At 35.6% G+C, this 23353-nt stretch overlaps 3 protein-coding genes across 4 annotated transcripts in view; 2 read left to right on the forward strand and 1 right to left on the reverse strand.

The window, feature by feature from the left end:
• Positions 1-4396, forward strand: part of LOC127854435 (uncharacterized) — a 10167-nt gene extending 5771 nt beyond the window's left edge. Inside the window, exons 6-7 of the mRNA XM_052389470.1 lie at positions 70-196; positions 4013-4396. Of these exons, the coding sequence (XP_052245430.1) occupies positions 70-196; positions 4013-4075 (190 nt within the window). The 3' untranslated portion in view covers positions 4076-4396. The remainder of the gene's footprint in view (positions 1-69; positions 197-4012) is intronic.
• LOC127854430 (uncharacterized) overlaps positions 1-23353 on the forward strand; it is a 211662-nt gene that overhangs the window by 23313 nt on the left and 164996 nt on the right. The gene's annotated exons all lie outside the window — the stretch shown is intronic.
• Positions 7425-11108, reverse strand: LOC127854429 (uncharacterized). Its single transcript, XM_052389460.1, has 6 exons — positions 10762-11108; positions 10350-10477; positions 9370-9638; positions 9056-9196; positions 8446-8543; positions 7425-8040 (listed from the first exon to the last, which is right to left on the reverse strand). The coding sequence occupies exons 1-6, from the start codon at positions 10976-10978 to the stop codon at positions 7937-7939; spliced, it is 957 nt and encodes a 318-aa protein (XP_052245420.1). The 5' UTR covers positions 10979-11108; the 3' UTR covers positions 7425-7936.

Genomic DNA, 23353 nt, shown 5'->3' on the forward strand with positions numbered 1-23353 from the left:
TTTTGCATAATAAACGCAAACTTTTGTAACGTATCAAGTATTAACAGTTTGTTGCTGTTGATCTATAAGATTCTTCGTCACTCTGGCCCTGTACCTGACGGCCGGTGTCGCCTACATGAGGATCCGCAAACAGGCCTCCGGAAGTGACATGATCCCCAACAAGGAATTCTGGGTAGTCTTACCCTCGCATGTTGTTGTAAGTGGCTGTTGTTAGCATGAATTGTTGTTATTTTCTTGTACCAAATTAGTCTCGAAGAATAGCGTAATTACATGATGAACAATCAAGCAAATGTAATTTTACGTCACGTGCGCTATTATGAAACGGTATTTAATTAAGAATTACATCCTTCTTTATGACTGTGTCATGATTCTTGATGATACTTTCAATTTGTATGAAGACGCATTTTCATTCTTGATGACACTTATATCGTGCCTTATGACGAATCTCTTTTTACATTCGGCTTAGTGGTGCTATTCATGTGAACATGTGCCATGCAACATTCATGATCGTAAATTGCATGCTGGGTATGTGTATGTTGGTTGGTGCAGAGAGACTTATGCAAAAGGAGCAGTGCATAATGTAATCAAACATTGATCCATTGAATAAATTAGCGCGATGGAAAGATGTAAGTTTCATCCAAGCACAAAGCAACATACAATACAATGAGGTCAATTGACAGTCGTTCCGAAATGCTACGGACGACTACTGAAAGTTAAGACGTATAACGGATATGTTATGTTATGGCAGAAGTTGCGCCTCTTTAGACAGAATTAGTTGGTCCTAAGATAAAGTGGATTGATTATCTCCTTAAGAAGGGAAACATTTCAGCACTATCATCTGGGTATGTATTTTGTAACTTGCTATGTTAAGTGTATAATTTTACTTGTAGATTAACCTATCATTATTTGTTTTCATTTACATCTATCTTCATATCTATTATAAGTGTTTTCCCTTCCGAAGGCGGATTATATTGTTTTGGCGTTGTTCATCCATCCGCCGTTCGCCACTCTGTCCGTGTTTGTCGGTAGCTGTTTCTCACTAACTGTTATAGGACATAATGAAACTTTAAAAAAAGTGTATTATCGTCCCTGCGAGTCGGCCGTGATACGACTGTGAGTTCGCACGTGAGCCTGGTCGCGGCCGCCGTGCTCGTTCCGCCGAGGGAACGCATGGCATGCCGCCCTGCCGACCGACTCACCCACCCATTTGTTAAAAGATCGCGCCGAACTGACAAGACACGTTAAGGCTCTCCGTATCGAAGGTACGGAAGCCGTGTCCGATTGAACGTCTCAGGACCGACTAGTTCTAGCCCCGTTCGCATCGCCGAGGGCAAGCCTGTGGTTTCTTCCCGCTGGTTGCGTGTGTATAAGGAGATACCACTGCGAGCCGCTTTGGCGGCCGAGTATCTTGGCTTTGCCAAGTGGTTCCTCAGGCTTGTCGCCTTTTTTGTCAGGGCTCTAGCCTGGCTCGCGCTGTACAAGCGCCCGAGTTTCCTGAACACCGGCCCGCGACAATCAGCTACTGCCCGGGAGACTAACCACGTCCCGAAAGATTTTTTCATGTTCATTATCGCTCTCTCTCTCTCTCTCTCTCTCTCTCTCTCTCTCTCTCTCTCTCTCTCTCTCTCTCTCTCTCTCTCTCTCTCTCTCTCTCTCTCTCTCTCTCTCTCTCTCTCTCTCTCTCTCTCTCTCTCTCTCTCTCCCTCTCTCTCTCTCTCTCTCTCTCTCTACTGCGATTTCCGTGTATTGGCAAGGGCGACAGTCTCTATAAGCGGGTAGAAAAGCGCTTGGGGCGGTAACGCTGCAGACGAAAGCATATATATAGGAATGCTTTCGTCTGCAGCGTTACCGCCCAAACGCTTTTCTACCCGCTTATCGAGACTGTCGCCATTGCCAATACACGGAAATCGCAGTCAACGATAGATTCTCTGCCAAGAGTAGGCCTTTGGAAGCCACCGCTTAGACGAGGCCCTCCTGTCGCATGCGCTTGCCTGGCCCGACGTGTTCGGCTGGGCGTCTTCGGTCCTGGGCCGAGACAAACGGTCCCGATTGGTCCCGAGCAAGACAGCCTGGCAATTAGGCCTCGCTAGCTCGGTAGCCCGACTAGGCCGCGAGACCACGCCCATTTATGCGAGTTCCGGCTACAGCCGCCGTTCACCCGCGCTCAGCAAGAATAAGCCAAGCGTTCAGGCCTCGCGAGCTCGGTAGCCCGGCCCGCGCGACGAGGCCCGCGAGACCACCGATACTTGACCTGTTTTAATAACATTTTTGTATTTATTTTGTTCCAAATTGATCGAAAAGTATGGTCTATGCTTTTTTTTTAATAGTAGAAGAATAAAATTCTCAACGTGGGTTACAATAGTAGTAATAGACATGAGTACTTGTATCTTGCAGGTTTCACAATATACCACAAAGATTGTATAGACATAAAATGATAAATATGTGTTTATTTCCGTTGATATTATAGCCTGGTAAACAGACAGGAGAAATCTGAAAATTACTCGCACAGGTGTGTGGCAATGGGTGATGGGCTACTTATAAATACATGTATGTTATAAATATGCCGTCGATATACAATTTAAATCGGTAGATTACCTATACTGTAATTATTTGGACCAGGGATGGACCACACTTCCAACACATGAGCTCCGGTTTATCCTAAATAAAATACATATAATTTTTCTGAAGTATCAACTCGAACTTACCAATGTCAAAAACATTAACGGCAGTCAATTGATTGCGTACCCAGTAAGTCTAGTGGTCTTAATGGCAAAGTAAACTTATTTATTAATAAAGATTATAAGGCAGGGAACTTCAGTTTTCAGTATAGCAGTCAAAATGGTTTGGTTGTGTTTTCTTTTTCCGAAAAGAAATGTATTCAACATACGGAAAATTGACGTGTGCCACCTACTGTCATAGTTTGGTAACTTGCATTCGGCTTAGTTGCATTTAGCTAACTGCATGTTCCTTTAAACTGCCGTTGTTAATGAATCTTGGTGGAAAAAACGAAAATGAATGATTTCAGAGTACAGTTTCATCACGTTTGTTAAATTTTAAAGTACACATTTATGACAGTGAAATTATATGTTATCTGAGCATGAATGAGGAATAATGAACACACACAAATTGGTTAGTCACCAAGCATGTTGCAGCAATCATCAAGAAAAAACAAATAGTCAACAAGCATGTTGGATTTGCCATGAAGCATATTAGAATAAACATCCGTCATAATGTAAACAGGGTGCAGAATTATTGTAGTTTTCAGGGGTTTACACACGGGCTGGACAGAATGTAAACACACCGTTAAGAACGTTATTTTTGCCAATATCTCAAGTTATTGAAATTCATTAGCAAAAATCTTTAGTGCATAAAAGACAGTTTTTCTTACAATTTGTGCCAATATCTTAAGGCATTAGAGTAAATCCTTGAATACGTCTGAAATGGGTGACAAAATTTCACGTTGCGTGCGGCATACTAGTAACTGAATAAATAAATGCAGTACACATATAATTTTTTAACAAGAACACATGCTTATTAAATAAAGTAATTCTAATGTATTTCACATTGTCATCTGTCTTTAATGCACTAGTTGAAATTCTTAAGAAAACCTGTTTTTTAAAAAGTATTTGAAAAAAGCACCACTTTCCGGTTCTCACGTGATCCTGCACCCTGGTAACAATTCATAATGAATGATGTAATGTTTACAAAAATATCATTCCATGCGCTATACTTGTGAAGCCTTTCTGTCGTTGGGTGGTTCTTTGAAAAGAAATGAGAGTTATTGATGGAAGTTGAAAATAAATCGAGGAATCTGGGTATTCAAGTCAGTTCTTTGTTAAATTGTATGGCATTTGGTGTTCCTGTAAAGTGTAAGCGTACATTTATGCAAACTTGCGAAATGTTCTCAAGTGTACGTATACGGATTTTCTTATGTATCATATTGCAAATTTGGTTTAATATGAATGTATATATATGTTGCAGTAGCTATAGTCTAATACATTGATGATTTCAGACTGGTGGGAAATTCGTCGTAGCAAAGATCTGCCGAAAAGAATCGAAATATGACCAAATATGAGCGAAATATAGGACCCTTTTGTGTTGGTATGAAGTTTTAATCTGGATGTCAGTTTGAAGAATTATATAATTGCATGACTACTGCAAGTGCAATAATAATTTTCAGTTTTGTAACTACTTTATGTATTTATTCTCTGTATATTTTGAAAGATTGAGTATATGATTTATTTGATTAATCTTCCGGGTGCATCCCGTTAGGTGGTCCCTTCCGTATCGTCCGTTTGTTCAGCTTGACATGCAAAATGTTAAAAATAATGTATTATTTATCTTAGTTGAAATGCAAACAACAATGGTAAAGTGACTGGACACTTCTCTGTGTTGCGTGTGCTTCTTCATATTCAGTCTTCGATTTTCTTTAGCCTTACCAGATCGCATTTTTATTAACGATGTTTGTTCATTTTAATTTTAAGTGTAAATAAAATGTGTGTAAAAGTAATGTTCTTGTGTATTTTAAATTTTAAGGTTTTATTTCGAAAACCGTCTTTGTTTAAACAGTCAGTGACTGTATGAATAATAAGGATTTAATTGGACCGCTTTCTTTCATCAACTATAGGTAAAAAATCGTCAGTTATTGTATTTAACTGAGAAAAACTTTCCGCCGCGTATGAGCATAAAACACGTAATTTTTTCATCACTTTTATTTTTCATGATGAATATTTATCAGGAATACCACTAATTAATTGTGTAACACGACTTCATACTGTTTAAGTTGTCCTGTGGAAAATATCATGTTGTCCATCAAGCTTTTGAAACTTACAAGCTAAAAAATTCAATAATAATAATAATAATAATTAATAATATACCTAAATGACTTCGCCATGACCTCGGATTAGGTCGCAATATCATTTAAGTTGTCAGTCAATAAACAGCACACGTGATGCATATAATCCATAAACAGCACTCGTGACGCATACAATTCATAAACAGCACACGTGACGCATACAATCCATAAACAGCACACGTGATGCATAACTGTTATTTCATTGGATGAGCGTAACATTTCGGATCATTTTTCGGCGTGTACTCACACACTTCGCCAGTCATGCATTCATTGATATTCGCTCATTCTTCTTCATATCGGCTGATGATATGACATCCGCAATCCAGCCGCGGGCGTTTCGGCAGCGTTTATTTTGTATTAATATTCGCTCTTTATTTCGACTTTTAAATTACTCGCTGCGAATTTTCTTTGCCGGAACTGTAATTTGTCACTCAATACGAAATTTCGCAGCAAGGAAAGTCGAGATATAAATGCGAATATTAATATGATATAAACGCTAATAATTTTATTGCCGATATTGCTGGAAAGTGAGCGGCGTTTAAACACTTAAGAAAAGTAATTAATGGTATAAAACGGTGAAAAATAACGGGGAATCACATTCCCAAATGACATATTAAAGGTGCCTTTTCACGTTTTGGTAAATTGACAAAATAAAAAAAAGTTGTTTCAGATTCGCGAATTTTTGTTTTAGTTATGATATTTGTGAGGAAATAGTAATACTGAACATTTACCATGCTCTAAAATATATATTACATGCATCTTTTGACGATTTGAAAATCTGACAATTGTAAAGCGTTGCAACGCGAAACGATTGAATACTTTGGAAACTTCTATTGTTGTCGTTATATTTTGTGAAACTACGAGGATTGCTTACATAAAGTTAAAAATACATCCAGTCATAACATGACCACGGATGGCCGAGTGGTCTAAGCGGAAGACTTTTTACTCCAGGACCCCAGGGATCAGTGGTTCGAGCCCAGTTGAGGGTTACTTTTTTTTAAATTGTATTATTTGTTGTTTACTTGAGATTTTTAGGTACATTGTTTAAATTTATCAATATAAAGCATTTTATGACAAACTTCAATACATGCCAAAATCTGTGAAAAGGCCCCTTTAAGCATGTAAGAAAGCGTTGAAGGTTTGTGTACCCTCTATATTCAGTAAAAAGTTCTTCCTGAACTCCGTCCTTGTGTGCCTTTTTAATGACTAAAGTGCACTGAATTATTTTAATGCAATTTTTACACGACATCAGTCTTAATGAAAATAACTCTTTTATCATTTCTCCATACTAAATCATTCGTAAGAGAAACATATAGAAAATGTTTGTGTTTGCAAGCGACTGGAATAATTGTATTTTGTACGTTTGGTTCGAACGTAGTTTACTAACTCGATTTTATCCAGGGCATTACCGGCTATTGCGTGTAGAGTATCTTTATTCTGAATTTATTACCATAGCAATGGGTTTTTTTTAAACCGAATTTTTGTCAAATGGTAAGTGAGCTGTACGTTCTGCGATGTTTATTTGTTTTGCAGTATTCGGCTGTAACATCTTCATATCACAAACAAAGACAAACGCGTGTTTTAATGTTTAATGACAATATCATCAAAAATACAAATGTATAAAATTGTAAAGAAATATTTGTAAAAAAGAATTATACCGGCAAAATGGAAATTAAAAATGGTCAATCTAGTCACTTTATTCAAAGGAGACGGGAAGACAAAAAAATGACAAAAATGGTACTACGCAAACATGCTCAGGATTAAAAAATGGTATTTTAATCTTTACATTTAAACGCTTGTTCCTGAGTTTACATTTTTACATTTTAGATATATTAAAAACAAGAAAGCACACAGAACCGCACGCATACGTTATATCACAAACAATAACTCATACAAACACAATCATACTCTTATGTACGCACATTCTGATACAAACATACAATCCTACATATATCCGACACATTTATACATTTAGCACACTTCACAGTCATACATATATACACAACATACATATTTCTTTTTAAAGGTCTATTACAAATCTGTAAAGATTGGCCATGCATGTTTATCATATTATATTGTATCTGTATATATTGTACAAGTCATGGATTACACAATAAACTTGTAAACTACATATTTATAAGTATTATCACTCATTTTTTCTTTTCCGCTTTTGTCTTTTAATTTTGGTAAATTACTAGGTATCAACGAACACGATTGTGAAGATAATAAGTGCATATCCATGTATGATAATATCTTGTTAATCTCTCGGCCCTTTAGTCTATCTAATGTGAATTTAAAACGGATATTATATTAATAAATCTACATGTACTTTATTATCCTAGTATATACCCATTTTTGATTAGCCAAACGGTGATTAATATCGTAACAATTTAAATTATATAAAACGTGCGTAACCGTAAATGAATCTATACCCCTAGGATATTGGCACAGCGATGACACATGTTTGACAACTGACAAGGTTAAAAAAAATTTAGAAAAGCAATTAGTCTTGTCAATACACCTTAGAGCAAATTACTTATTGAAGTCTGACTATGCAATTCATTTAACCCTTTGCATGCTTGGAAATTTGTAGTCTGCTAAAATGTTGTCTGCTGAATTTCTAAAATTAGCATTTTCCTAGAATTTTTTCAAAGAATACTATCAGAATAGCAAACAGTTTGGATCCTGATGAGACGCCACGTTCTGTGGCGTCTCATCTGGATCCAAACTGTTTGCAAAGGCTTTTAAAATTCGGTTCCAGCGCTGAAAGGGTTAACAAACGAATATATATAGGTCTACTTATCATATAATGCATAATAAGATGAATATAAGTATAAATCCCAGTCGTAAAGCCGTCATACGCTGCAATAACTCAAAAAAGTCTAAGCATCTGTTTTCAGGCTTTTAATAAGAAAACAAAAATATGGATTTCCGATCAAATCGAAACTTAGTTATCAACAGAAGTGGCAATGCGAACTGTACAATACTGTTTCGAGATATAATGTTTTGAGATAACACAAATGCAAACCAAAGTCAATGGAGAGTGCGATGTATCATGCGATGATCGACAATATTTAAATTTTAAAGCATAACAAAAAGCAGACTGACTAATGACATCAACACGACGACAAAACCGGAAGTGACGTGACTTGCGCCGGCGACGCTGAAAAATCGTGCAGTGCTTGCTGTGAACAAAAAACGTATATGATTAAACGTATGTGTCCAAATACATGTACATTTATTAAATAAGCGAGAAGATAATATTATTTAAGGGAGTAGATAACTGTTTTGTATGTGTATAAAACAACAATTGAATACAGCTTACTACAAGTCGCCGTGGCGTTGTGAATATGGTGTCCCGCATGTGTCGCCGAGCGATCGAGAAGTCACGGATTCGATCCACATCGTGGGAGAGTTCGTGAGATCGTGATTGCTTATATTGTACAATTGCCGTGTTGAGCGTACAGTAAATGAGCGTTGAAACTAACTTTGAATGGTGTAATGATTATTGGTAATTTGAACTAACATTTAAATAACGCTAAGGAAAAGGGAGTAGATTATTTGAGAGGTATAAAATCTTATGCTATTACCTATGCCCCCGGGTCTGTTGCGCAATGCGGGCCTGGCATTTAGGCGCTTGGACCTGTGTCCCATCCAGAAAGTGTTGTAGTCCTGTACAACGGTTGCCCTGGAAAAGGAATAACACCAGAGTTGTACACTGGCTATATTGAGGTTTGAACTGTGATGTGGCAGTGTTGTGTTGGTTTTTTTTTCACGAAGAGAAGAGCACAATCAGTTGGGTCTAATGCAAATATTTAGTAATGTATTTAAACGCGTTAAACGTCCAAAATGTAGGACTAAATTATGGAGGTTTAACAGATAGAAGGAATAAACACGTCTATAATACACGTACTACAACTGTATATTAATCTATGTGTGAAAATGTTTTCTATTAGGATGTCTTTTATTGTACAATCGTATTAATGTGAATCCACATACATTTTTTGAAAGAACGCTCATATCAACACGACCCAATCCGCCTCATACCGGTACATCAAATTTTACCAGTTTAATAAACTTGATGTACGATGTACTAGTGTCCCGTTGATTGTAAAACGCCCATCGTGAACGACGTTCATCAAACGCACATCGACGTTGCTTAATAAAACTCAGTTTAGAAACGTTTGGTTATTTACTTACACAAACTCGACCGGTTGGTTGAATCCCATTGGTGGAATCCAGATGAGACTAACGACGTTTTTGATATTGTTTTCTGTGTGAGTCACCGCGGTTCCCCGCACACACTGCATACGCTGTACCATCACGTTCGAGTTGACCAAGCTGGGACCCAAGACAATATTATTAAATTACACGTGTTAATTCAGGAATATAAGCTTTGATTCTAAATCTTTCTTATTTGTTTATGTTTTCAGTACACTGACCATACGGCTGTACTTATTCAATTATTCCATTCATACACATTTGATATTATTTTAAAATTCATGTAAACCTACCTATTAATACCACCAATAGTATTTGCCGGGAATCCCGTATTTCCTGGGAACGCTCCGGTATTGCCAGGAAATGGTCCGTTATTACCGGGGAACGGGGCGTTTGGTCCACCGCCTGGAGGGAACACACCTGGGCTCCCAGGGAAGCCTGGGGGTCCGACCTGCCCCAGGGCCATGGGTACGTCCCCTCCTATGGGGTTGAAATTTCCGCCAAACTGTCCTGACATGCGCGCTCCGTTGATCTGGTTTGCGTTGTTCCGCGCTACTACTGGCTGAAGAATTGCAAAACATGTTTATGTAAGAACTTGTAACAGGCTACAGAGTTATAGAATATGATTTTGATAACTTTATTTGGACGATGGACAATTAAAGAAATAGGTGTGTGAAACAATTTTTACAGGCTGCAAAGGTACAACAAATGGTGCATGTACAGATATTTTTCAGGCTGCATTATATTAGATATATGTGAACATTACGATTTTGTTCACGGTGCAAAATTACAGAAACAGAGAGTTTTGTTTTGCAGAGGTGTAGAATAACAAAAAAATGGCGCATGTGAAGATTGTGCAGTCTTAAGAATTAAACGTAAATAAACGTAACTAGCTTTTTTTCCAGGATTCAAAATCAATAAATATGTGTATGCTATTGTTATTTTTAGGCTACTGAGAGGTAAAATAAGTAAAAATAACATAAATACTACAATATAAAATAATGCAAGGACGTTATAATAGGCACGTATAATTATTAAAAACCGTATACTAAGTATTCTTGATGTGGATATAGATTTGAAAATTAAAAAAAAAAAAAAATATTTTCAGGAATTAGGAAATTTATTAAAATAACGCCTTTTAAACAACTTACCACTTCCTTGATTACCAAATTTAGGGTTGTTTTGAAACCGTTTTTCTTATTAATCTGACGTGAAAATAGTCCAAAGAGTCATTCATAAATATATAAAATGAACATATGACTTGACGACGTACCTGTCCGTTGACGTAGCGATATTCTCCAACGTATTGAAGTACTCCTTCCGGGGTTTTGGTCCGGGCCTGCAATAGGAACCCCTTAAATTGGCCTCCGTTTGTCGCTCCTATACGGCCTCTAATGCGGACTTGAAAAAAAAACACACGCGTAAACATTCATAACGTTCACTCAGTCATATATAAGAATTTTAAGATTGTTAAGCGGTTATGTCGTCTTGTTCCCATAGGACAACCTCTTGAGCCCCACCGATGGCAAATGTTTAAATTAACTCGTTGTAAATTTATCTTACAATTTTGTGTTTGGATTAATTCGTGCAATATTTCGGCAACACGACAGAAAAATAAACGGTGTGTTTTTAGTTTGATTTCAAAACAAACAACTTTAAATGAACACAATTTAGCAATTACTTACCAAGAACGCCACAATTCTGCTGTTGTTGATTATCGCATGGAACATAGCCGTCCATGTTGGTATCGATAATGTAGGGTGTGTGGCGAGTTTGCCGAACATTGGAGCCGTGTCCCGGCTTCATTGTATCGCAAGCCATTGGATCCGCACCATATCTGTGTCCCGAGCCGGTACGAAAACTGGCTAAAATCACAAAACTGAGCGCCCAAAACACATACATTTAAAATATAATTATATTAAACTGGTCGAAAACGCGTTTACTAAATTTTGCTGTATTGAACACACGTGTTAAATATTTACGCACGCATTACAATTTTTTAATGAAAGCTCGAAACTGCGTCCGTTTGGTCAAAACGCCTGACTGTTTATGGTGGTCGATTGTGAGAGCCTGCCTAATTTAACGGAGCAACCCAAATAGTTCTAGTATGATAGATGCCTCAATCATTTCAGTCCGTGTCAAAATGCGTTACCTCTCATTCGCCAGGATTGCAAGAATGTTACATCGGGTGTTCTCGGAATTTTCCGCATATTTTCAACATTCCCCATGGTCTGACGTACTAACTTTATTCTTTGTAAATAGCCGAGTACCGGAATTTAACGGAAATGTACGAGCGATGAATAAGCATGTCGCTTGTCATGAATGAAATCTTGAATAACTGATTCACAAAATGGATATGTTAATTAATTATATGAACTGCGGCAAAAGTGACAGGCATGAGTGATTTTCTTTAAAGCGAGAAATGAATCATTTTGCAAAATCTTTGAAATTCCAGATTGATTTTCCTTGAAAGTTTTTGTTTCATTAACGCTACCAAATAAAAAAAGTAGGTATTATTTTAGTAAGTGATAAAAATCCCGAATTGTAAACTTATTAAATATTAAGAACTTTAAATAGGTTTTTATCTTTGTACACTGTTTTGAAGAAGTTGAAATGACCCACTTTATAGTATTCAGCTTCTATGTAGTAAATATGGCCGATTGCGTATTCATAATTTTTTTTATTAAATTACAAAAATTATCGCTGCCTTTTTCGTTCTTTACGCATCAATATTTATTTATGAAAAAAATAATTCATTTAAAACAATCGCACACATGCATCGAGGTGAGGCGTTATAAAAAATAGAAACAGACATTACACTGCCGTAAATTAGTAAGATGGCGTTCTTTTTTTAATCAAATCGTCTTAAGATGTCCTTGAGAGATATTGAAGAATACGAACTTAGCGTAAAAAAGATACCTTTAATCAAAAGTGTTACTGACAGAAGAAATAATCAACAGTCGTTATGGCCTTTTTCTTTTTTTATAAATAAATGGTAATAAAAACGACTTAGTCGTGTAAAAGTCAATTGTTACTTAATGATGCGATCTGCAGCTATAGCATTGTGGTCGCCTTTATTGTGTTTACTATTGTCCTTACTATGTCGATTTTAGGAATACATTAATTCCGAAGTATTATAGATCTCGCCCAAATATGTTCAAGTTTATCGAACTACTAAATAGCTCAAATAAAATAGTGCTAAGAAAACTAGCCATGTTTTGTTTAAATGCTTTAAAATGTGAGAAAATGTCTTATATATGTAGGATAAATTATATATGTTCACAAAGACAATAAGCTTAGACTAATGTTATACGTGTGGCATGTATTAAACTAAATTTTTACATTATGTGATCACCATTTATTAACCTCATAACCGTTTATGACGATGAGCTGTGTATATGCTTAAGTCGAAATAAATTATTCTGTACTGTTCTGTGTTTGGGTCTCTTAATAGGACGGTGATTTTTTATGAATTACATCGGAAGAAGAGAATCACAAACAACATGTAATTAATGACAAGAAAAAAACAATAATGAATACACTTTCGTAGGTAAAGTCATTTTTGAAATAAATGTATGTGTGCATTATATTTTATTTACATTTTGCATTTGGATTTACCTTTAAAATTATTGCGTTTTTAATATGTTGTATGACTGTTATGGATTAAAAATGTTTGTATTCAAAGCGAACAGTATAAACACATAGCTTGGATTCTGTTCGTGGTATTTTGTGTGGATAATTAAAAAAATATGTTCTATGTTATCTTGTTATGTCCATCATAGTTGGCCAATTTTATAACACGCATCTACACCCTGATCGTATGTTCTTCGACAACAAACTATAACAGAACCAGATGTTTTCGATTCTAAAAGGATACGTTATTTCTAAGCCGCTTTAAATCACAAGGACTAATTTTTTTCTCTTGATGAAATTCATTAGTTCTTTTCAATAACTTCAACTTACCATAACACAGCAATGCAAATTTAATGACATTCATAAAAATATATAGAATTACGTCAAACTCATTGATAAAAAAAAAACAAACTAATACGTCACAATTTCAATCAATACTTATAATATATTCTGACAAACAGAGCGTAAAGGTACGGTGCCATAGAGGTGACATCCACTTCTCTTGTTTTACATTGCTGTCTTCGTTTCTCGTTCCCACGACGTACTAACCCGAGATAACGACTTATTTACTCGTGGGTAAGTTATGTCGTGGGGACGACTTACTAAGTCGAGGGAACGAGATAGAAAACAAGATGAGTGCAAAACTAAATAAAAGAGCAGTGCAATGAAAAAAGAGCGGTGCAGTAAATAAAGGAGGGGTTCATTAAACAATTAACTGCACCGTTCTTTTTTTCATTTAACGGAAAATCGTGTATACTAAAACGTGTAAGCGTGAATATCAATTTAATATATTCGTGATAAATACAGTCCGGAATTAAACAGTGCTTTTGATGGCATATATATAATATGCATATATAAACAAATCGTCTTGTTGAGGAGTTCCGTATTTGTTATCCCCTGCCATAGGCGGAGGGATATTGTTTTGGCGTTGTCCGTCCGTCCGTCTTTCCATCCGTCCGTCCGTCCGGAGCCATATCTTGGAAGTGCTATGGCGGATTTCATTGAAATTTGGTATGAGTATATATATGGATAAGAGCATAATGCACGCTAAATGTCATTGTACACCATATGTTAATAACGGAGTTATGGCCCTTTGTATCTTGAAAAAAATGCTTTTTAATATAAGCGTAGAGCTTAATCTCCATTAACACATGAGCCAGAGCCATGAAACTTGCCACAGTTGTTCTCAATCATCTGGGGGGGGGGGGGTGCTTCACATTTAACACCCATAGTACTATGGTCTACGGTCAAGGTCACATATTGAGATCAAAGGTCACACATTTGATGAATTATTCATTATTTAGGCATTCATTTACTCTGCATCAAGGGATTCTATAACAACTGTCCACAATTGTTCTCCATTATCTAGCTGAGTGTCAAATATAAGATCCAGGTTGCTATGGTCATGGTCAAAGTCACACACTAAGGTCAAAATCACACAATTTGATTAAATATGTCTTATTTGGTAAGGATTTTACCATACTAAAATGGATTCTCAAAATGTCCGGATGTATTTGTTCTCAATTATTAGGCAGTGCAAGACCTGTGTTTTTGACCAAAGTCAAGGTCACACATCAAAGGTCACACATTGGTAGAAATATTTATTTTTGGGCGGGGGATATCAATTCAACGAATTTGCTTGTTGCTTATAAACTGTCCGTCGATTTCGAAGTTTATCACGTGTCTGTCCAATTTACGAACACAACATACTAAAAGATAGGTTGCATTCTTTAACAAAAGGCAGACTTTTTAACTTTTAATATTTTAACTTTGAAGTCAAAGTGTTGTCCTATGACCTGATGAGCTGAGCGAACCTAGTCGGCATATTTAAATAAATGTATACTGAATACATGCGACGTGTTTGCTTATTTATTTTTAAGGCATTTCCTATTCCTATTTCTTAACAGAATTATTATCAACAGTTGTGTGTACAATATGGAACAATACATAAACACACAAATTTATTTAAGTCATACAGTAAACAACGTAGTCGTATTGTGTAAGACGCTCTTACTGATCAACTACATTCATACTAATGACAAGAAATACTGTGAAAAATACACCGTCACAAAAACATGTATATACCGCATTATAATCGATACCTACATTTTTATTCGGCATCAGAAATATCTCATGAAAAAAAGCGAAATTCATTGACTTAATTACAGATTTTTTTATTTAAGAGAGCTAGCACAATATACTTTACGATACAATAATGTGGCAAGGTTAAATAACACGAGGAAAACAATACAAGATATGCATACGCTTTCTCGGTTCATGAATATTATGGTATATGTAGTGCATTCAGAAATACACAGCATTCGAAGCGATTAACATTTTACTGATGTATCCCCCCACCCCACCCCCAAAAAAGCAACTACTAGCTTAAATTTTATCAATAAGCTTTTGTGAATGTAAAAAAAATCTATTTTTATATAAAAAATATAACTTTATCATCGTTAGACACTAGCAATACCTACATACCAATATACATTTAACAGGTTAAACCGTTCAGAAAACTCTGGCTGCTTTATACTAAAATAGGACAACGATAGTATTTTAATCAAGTTTTTGCCTAGTTATCGCAGCATGTTATCGTCAGTTCGGTTTAAACATTTGGTATCTTTAAGATGAGTACTGATCGCTTTCATAAAAACAAAGGCTATATCGTGCTTTGATTCCAATGAAACAAAAGGTAAATCAGTTTTAATTCAGAAATACAGTATGTGTCCTCCAATAAATCATCAAACGAGGAATGTCACCTGCAGGTTTAAATACTTATTCATATGGCGAGATTATGAATGACGTGGTTCATAGTTTGACTACTTGATGAAAAACTAATTGCAGAAATCTCATGTGTCTGTGGAACAATAGTACTCGAACACATGCACACGATCTGAATCCGTGTTACCTATATTCGTTGCCTGATTTCATCTATGGCCAGTGATTTGTTTCCGAAACAAGTAATGAGACTTTGCACAGAACAGTTGTTCAAATAAAATGAAGACATGCTATGTAACTGATACAAGCCATGATTTGTTATCGCATACATATTTCCTTGACTATCACATTTAACATCGACAGTCTTCTTAAGTTCTTGGGGATTAATTTCACGGTCACGGGAATTGCCCTGTTTTATTTCGCTCGTACATGTTGCGTCGTAGGACCACGCACATATTCCTACTGCATACACCGTGTCACATTCGCCGTCTTCGATATTAAAACGGTAAATTGTTTTCTCGTCAGCAACAATAACTTTCATATTCTTTTTACATGTAGATATTCTGTTGGGTTTACATAAATACACAACAGGCCAATAGCCTTGATGTCTGCTCGATGAGAGCTTGAACTCGTCAAATACGTAACATACAGGACCAGTCGAAATGTCCAGCAGCTGAATTTCATAGGATGGTCTTGAACTCTCCCGTTCGACAAGGGCCACCAAATGACGAACATACATTGATATATTGAGAACACTGTTGCTGCAATCAATCTCGTTGTTTTGGCGAAATTCGCGGATATGTTTTAAGATTGCTATTTTTTATGACTGATCAAAGCACACTGCTACTTTAAAGGCGCCATTTCTGTATTGTTCTACAACACACATGTCTTTAACTTTTTGTTGTAATTGGATTTTGGATATTAACGATAGCTTTTGTGAATGTAATTGCAAAGTTTTGTCTTGTTGCAACAATATTACTCTACCATCAGATAAAATGTTTACTGATACAACACAAGTATTCAATTCTTCAGTGTGCTGACTTTCCAACTTAAGCAAACATATTTGACAACCAAAAACCCGCAAACTACGCAAATTTTCCTTAGGAACCATTTCGCATGTTGCCAATATTTCTTCCTCTTGTTTGGCTTCCTCTTCTGTATTCTGTTCAATGCATTCCACTACATCTTCATACAGCGATGCTTCATCACTGCTCAATTCGGATGCTTGAATGTCTTTGCTTGTAATCACTACATCTAATTGATGTAACATCGTTATCAGATTTTCTACATTTTCCGGTTGTCTGAAGTGTACTTGCTCTCCTTCATGGCGTCGCAAGTCTCGAGGCGCGGACACTTTTATGTTAAGGGCAATGCTCTGCTTTTATGTCCCATACTTGGATGTTAAAGCGTACAAATTTGTGTAATATGAAACTTTCTGTTCAAGATTTGAAGTTTTTTGCTCAGAGAGTCTTGCACGCTGAGTTTCATTTTCGACGCTTTCATTCAATGTCTTTTCTAAGATGGTCAATGTTGTGTTTTAATTTACGGATAAAATCATTTATGTCTTTCTGAACTTTATATATTTCATTTTGGGCTGCTTCTAAGATTTGCATCATTTCAGTGAAACTTGCTTTACACTTACTTTGGAGATCATTAAATTGTTCTTCCACATTTTTATATTTGGACACTTCTTCCAGCACACATGAAATATCAGAATGACCTTTGCAGAGTTCGTGGTCGTTTTGCAAACAATACCTGCAAATTAAAACATCATGAGTAGGACAGTATTGGTCTATTTCAATATCCGTGTGTTTGGTACAATCCGATAATTTCTTCATTTCTTCAAATAGTTTAACATCCATGGGAAGTTCTTCCTCTTCAAGTATTTTATGCTCACGTGATGACTTACTTCTCCGGTGATCTCGTATGCACTCGGTACACAGGTATTCCAGACAGTCCACACAGAAATACCTAGGCTCCACTGTATTGCCATCAAACAGACACGGTCCACATTTTATGAGAGACGTCCCCTCTTTAATACCCGCCATTGTTAAGTCACTTCTGAGAATAAAATATTCTAAACATTACGCGACATTAAATATATGAATGCATGCTTATACATTTAATATGTTAAAAAAGACTCGGCTTAACTATTGTGTTTTTGTAACACATGTTGCGCAATTCTATTTATAGTGAATAATCAATTGAAATTCTATACGTAGTGTTTTGTTTCAAAAAGTGCACTTTAATTATACGTTCCCTCTTCCAAAGGTGTGATTGTTCATATGATGACCTGCACCTTCAATAATATCGTGCACACCCATTGCACGGGTATTCAACACATTAAATTAAGTAATGTTTATGCTCCCGACTATCCCAATTTTACAGGCTCGTGTAGGATTGTTATCGATTCGGTAACGTCGGCCGTTAAGAAAATTTACTTCCTGAAATTGGATATTAAGTTTTGTTTATACATTTCTCTGCAAACACTTATCATTGTGTATTGTATTTAAGGCGCTTTACTGTTTCAATAATAATATATTCGTTTAGAGTTCTCTTATTAAATTCGAGTTTGAGTGAAAAATACGTAAAACATGCTAAAAACAAACACATAATTTGACAATCTTATTGCAGAGTTGTCGTTCCGTGCTCTCACATATGTAATGTAACCGTGGTGCATGAGATTGATAATTTGACAATCTTATTGCAGAGTTGTCGTTCCGTGCTCTCACATATGTAATGTAACCGTGGTGCATGAGATTGATAATTTGACAATCTTATTGCAGAGTTGTCGTTCCGTGCTCTCACATATGTAATGTAACCGTGGTGCATGAGATTGATAATTTGACAATCTTATTGCAGAGTTGTCGTTCCGTGCTCTCACATATGTAATGTAACCGTGGTGCATGAGATTGATAATTTGACAATCTTATTGCAGAGTTGTCGTTCCGTGCTCTCACATATGTAATGTAACCGTGGTGCATGAGATTGATAATCTGACAATCTTATTGCAGAGTTGTCGTTCCGTGCTCTCACATATGTAATGTAACCGTGGTGCATGAGATTGATAATTTGACAATCTTATTGCAGAGTTGTCGTTCCGTGCTCTCACATATGTAATGTAACCGTGGTGCATGAGATTGATAATTTGACAATCTTATTGCAGAGTTGTCGTTCCGTGCTCTCACATATGTAATGTAACCGTGGTGCATGAGATTGATAATTTGACAATCTTATTGCAGATTTGTCGTTCCGTGCTCTCACATATGTAATGTAACCGTGGTGCATGAGATTGATAATTTGATTGAATTGTGATCTTGAGACATTTAAGATATTAAACGTGCACTCTTACGTTTCTCGTCCATGCGCGAATTGCAACACATACTTTGTTTTTCGGTAAGATAAACTCTACACAGAAAAAAACGTATGCTTATTCCTAAACTTTACCTTTCCACTGTGAATGAACAAAAACTGCCACGTGACCACAAAAGTCGACGTCAGTAGTAATTTTATGACAACAAACAGCCGCGCAAGGTAGGTTTTTTTTCTAATATCTTTGCTGATCATCCTTTGCCTTTCAAACGACCTAGCGCAGGCAATATGGCATGCATATAGCTTTCGATCGGTATATCACGCGTTTTGTGTGTTGCTCTAGTTTTCGAGAACACTTCGGCGCAAATTTCCATTTAAGAAGCAAACGTCAGTAGTAAAATTACAAAGAGTCAGTGTTCTCGAAAATTAACGATCACAGAACTGTCTATGCTTTACCGGACGAACATATATTACATATGTCTATGCATAAACAAACACAAATATCTACCAGATATTAAATACACGTTTAAAGAGTGAAAACAAATATGGCAAACGTCAATAGTACGTTTAGAAATGGCAAACGTCAGTAGCAAAAATATGCAAACGGCAGTAGCCGAATACATGCAAGCGTTTAATTTAATGAAAAACATGTAAAACAATATAATTTATGCTAATTTAAATTTAAATTAGATATACTGTAACAAGTTAAGATTGATGTCATAAATTAATGCACGACATATATAAATTCTGCTACAACAAACATGAATTAATGTTTAAGTGATATTATTTGCATCTAACAGTTTATAGGTGTCTATCGCAACCGTTGTTTATTTTTGGTGTTTGCACTTCATATACACGTATAATCGTTAATGCATCATCAACATATTGAAAAAAATATCCCGGAAAGAGAAATAAAATGCTTTTGAATATCAACCGTACTTTCGTTTTGACAACTGACGAGAGAAATGATTCGATTTACAATGTAAATCTAAATTGAGTATTATGCAGATTCGTTCATACGACACCAATACTGAAATAACTTAAACGATTTTAAGATAATGTTTTACAAGTTTTCAAACACTATTAACTGCATCAGTAGTACTGCGTGCTACTGGATTTGGGTCAATACGGAAGTTGCTGTCTAAAAATATATTGCAAACGGAGGCGCGTTTGGCATGTTTTAGTTAATTGGAGCTCTCGTCGGAAACCTTAAACGAGATTATTTTGCTTTCCACTCGTGACAAACATCTGAAACCCACTGGAATTAAAAACTGATAAACATCATTTGTTATATTTTGTTGAAAATGAGTCAGAAGATTTAACAGAGGTCGACGTATAATGAATGATGAAATATTAACCATTGTCACACTAGAATAGTAGATATTTAGGTTTAACAGTTTGTTGCAGAAGTAGATTTTGTGTGGTAAATTTTACCACGCATTTACCGAAATATTTAAAAATCGTAATTCATTTATCAATTATGGTCGCAACATTGCAACGTGTATATTTTTAAAATGAAAATGTTTTATCTTGAGAATATATATGTATTTCGTCATTCATACATCATATTATTAGTTGAGGAAAAAAATTCACACGGACCGCGGTCGCTTTTTATTTCCTTAAAAAACAGCAACAGTACGTTAAGAATACCCCTAAAACAGCTATTATATTTTCGCATTCGATTTTTTATTTACAATACAGCGTAAGATTTTTGTAGATAGATCTTAATGCAACAAAATTTACTCTTGGGGTGAGCTCGAACAATAATAATCGGTTATTATTAATGGTTAAGTTGGTTGGTTTGTTCAGTTGGATTGTTGCGCCGTTTTCAAACAGTACTTCATTGCGTATCGTGGAGGTAAATTAAACCGATTTGCATTTTACTTATATTGTAAAAACTATCAATTGAAATGAAGTTACATAAATGCTGATTCAGATAACAGAGTTATGTTGCATGATATTATGCACTTCCTTTTACGAGAATAACGTTTACGATCATCTAAAATTACCTTTAAACCGTGCTAATTATTTGGTGACACATGACCGTTATCTATAATATTTTGTAAATTGCGTTGATGATATAAACTAGAGTTTGCGTTTATAATACGGGCTTGCGTTAAACGTTTGATATAATTACGTATGAATTAGTGTTTGCGATGTTTTGAATAATCTACAATACAGTTTCGAGGTATACCATATCACGCCGGTAATGCGGATAATTTGATAACGGATGGTACTTCGATAACAGAGAACAACAAAAGCCCCGCGGGAGGGGAAAGTTCTTCAGCTTTTTTGCATTTTTTTCTGTTCATTGGGTTTTCGGACAGTGAATATTGTTTGGCCTAATAATGGTATAGCACGTCGTCTTACGAAGAAAGAAATTCGCTGGAAAACGGTTGATTGTATGAAAAAGACAATATAATTTACATCGAAAATCAGCATGATGTGGATGATAAGTACTTATTTCTACTTAATAAAACACTTAGAGATAGCTCAAGAACGTGTTCACTCTTCGAATTATATATTAATATGTCTATAAATGTTACAAAAACTTAAATGTGTAGTATAATAAAAGTGACGTATTTAAGGAATTTTACAGAGTCGATGCCACATGTTCATGGACATTTCTTAAGCCGATCATCTCAAGGACAATGGAACTTCTTTTCCCGATTATCCGACACTTTTTAACAGATATAACAAACCATTTTTAGTGAAATACTGTTAAATAACTGTTGTAGTAAGCAGGTAATAATTAAGAATTTCTACTCTGACGTAAATTAAAAACGAATCGCCGAAAATTTGCTTCATTTTTCTTATTCCTTTCGAACATGAGCATGATTTTGTTTTTCATGGCATAATCAATGAAGACACGACATCTTGGGGATTTAAATCTTACCATTATAGCGAGTTTAAGTGTTTTTTTTTCTGATATGTATCGATTGTAACGCTTAAGCCGGTCTACTGCATATCAGAGTGTCCGATTTGTTAAAAGTTATTCGACGTGTCCGCTATCAAAGTGTCAATAACATCATGCATACCACTTATTAAAACATGCTCTATATTCGGCTATTGAATACAAAATTTCAGTGTTTCAAGCACAGTACCGGTAATTAATCTACAAGCTGAAATAGTCACCAACTAGGTAGGAATAGTAACAAAATAAATAAACGCATTTCAAGTAGAAGATAAAACTCGATTATAAGAGTGCCCAATTTGTTGAGAATCTCTATTATCCAACATGCCCTTTATTGAGAATCGAAGTGTCTACAAAATCATCCATACCTCGTCTTAAAACATGCTCTATCTCCGTTAATTATTCATGGTATACTTTCAAAATTACAGTATTTGAAGAACAGTAATTACTATACATGCTTGAATAGCAACGCTGCATTCCAATATTTCTAAGCATGTTTATTTTGTCGGAATGGGTACTGATCATCCAGTTTATGCTGTTTTCCGATGGAATGTTCTCATATTTTGGCAAAAATCTTCCATTTTTCCTTGGAATTCTTCTTCAAAATACGAAATAATATACCATTTATCAACTCCACCATCTCCCGTGTCTCAAGAACTAATATTAAGGGTATACATTTTTTTTTTTAAGGAATGTATATTTCGCGCGTGGCTTTGGTGTGTCTCTGTTATCGAAGTGCCTTCGGTTATCCAATTATCCGGATTACCAGCGTGCATATGCAGTTTTAGTTATTTTTTTAAATTGTCGCAGGCTTTTTTGTTTCTTGACAATTTAATATTTATTTATGGCAATTCTAATACACTTATTCCATCTTAGCTAGTCTATTTGTTACATGCTAATTGGCAAGTCTAGAAAATGAAACGAAGTGTAAACAAGTAATGTTTTATTCCATGACTTTATTTCGTGTTTGTTTTTTGCATTTTAAATCTATTTTTCACAAAAAAAGATAAACATAATTAACTCGACAGTAATCTTTAAAATTGCATTTGTAAATTAATATTATTTTTAACTTATCATTTGTTATTACTGATTAAGAAGTTTGAAGCCAGTTCATTGAGAAGATTTCCAGAAATTACGAGTCAATAACGCTGGTTCAAAGTTTTCAACTCCAAAGTCAAAATAATCTCGGCGCGGGATATTGCTGTCTCTTGCCTTTTTTACCTCGATGTCACATTTTTCACACAAACCCATCCAAGGCACCCTCGGGTCATAGGTGAGGTCGTGGTTGATACCGCTATGCGTGAATTTTATCGTTTTAAACAGTTAGCGGCTGTCAAACACACGACGGTTTTTGACCATGTTGTTGTATGCTCCTGATATCGGTTATTGTTGTTATTGTAAAAAGAATTTCAAGGCGTCTTATTTAGGAAACAAGACAATTAATCATGCGTGAAAATGGAAAATTCAAATTATTCAGTTCCCTTGCAATATTGGCCCTTTTCAGTTTCTTCTTCAGTAGTACATATATATAATCTATGATATTTCCATAGTAGTGGGATAACACGCATCGATTCTCTGGTCGTATGTTATTCGACGACTAACTATAATAGAAACATATTTGTTCGATTCTTAAATGATATAATTTATAAAAGCCGTTTTAAAATACGAGGACTACATTTTTCTCTTGATTCATCAGT

This window comes from Dreissena polymorpha, chromosome 13, assembly GCF_020536995.1.
Source record: "Dreissena polymorpha isolate Duluth1 chromosome 13, UMN_Dpol_1.0, whole genome shotgun sequence".
NCBI classification, from domain to species: Eukaryota; Metazoa; Mollusca; class Bivalvia; order Myida; family Dreissenidae; genus Dreissena; species Dreissena polymorpha.

Coding starts and splice junctions, on each gene's coding strand:
- LOC127854429 (XM_052389460.1), bottom strand. CDS start 10,978: ATGTATGTGTTTTGGGCGCTCAGTTTTGTGATTTTAGCCAGTTTTCGT. Junction 10,478..10,761: donor GCAGAATTGTGGCGTTCTTG/GTAAGTAATTGC, acceptor TTTTTTTTCAAG/TCCGCATTAGAGGCCGTATA. Junction 9,197..9,369: donor ACTATTGGTGGTATTAATAG/GTAGGTTTACAT, acceptor CTTGGGTCCCAG/CTTGGTCAACTCGAACGTGA.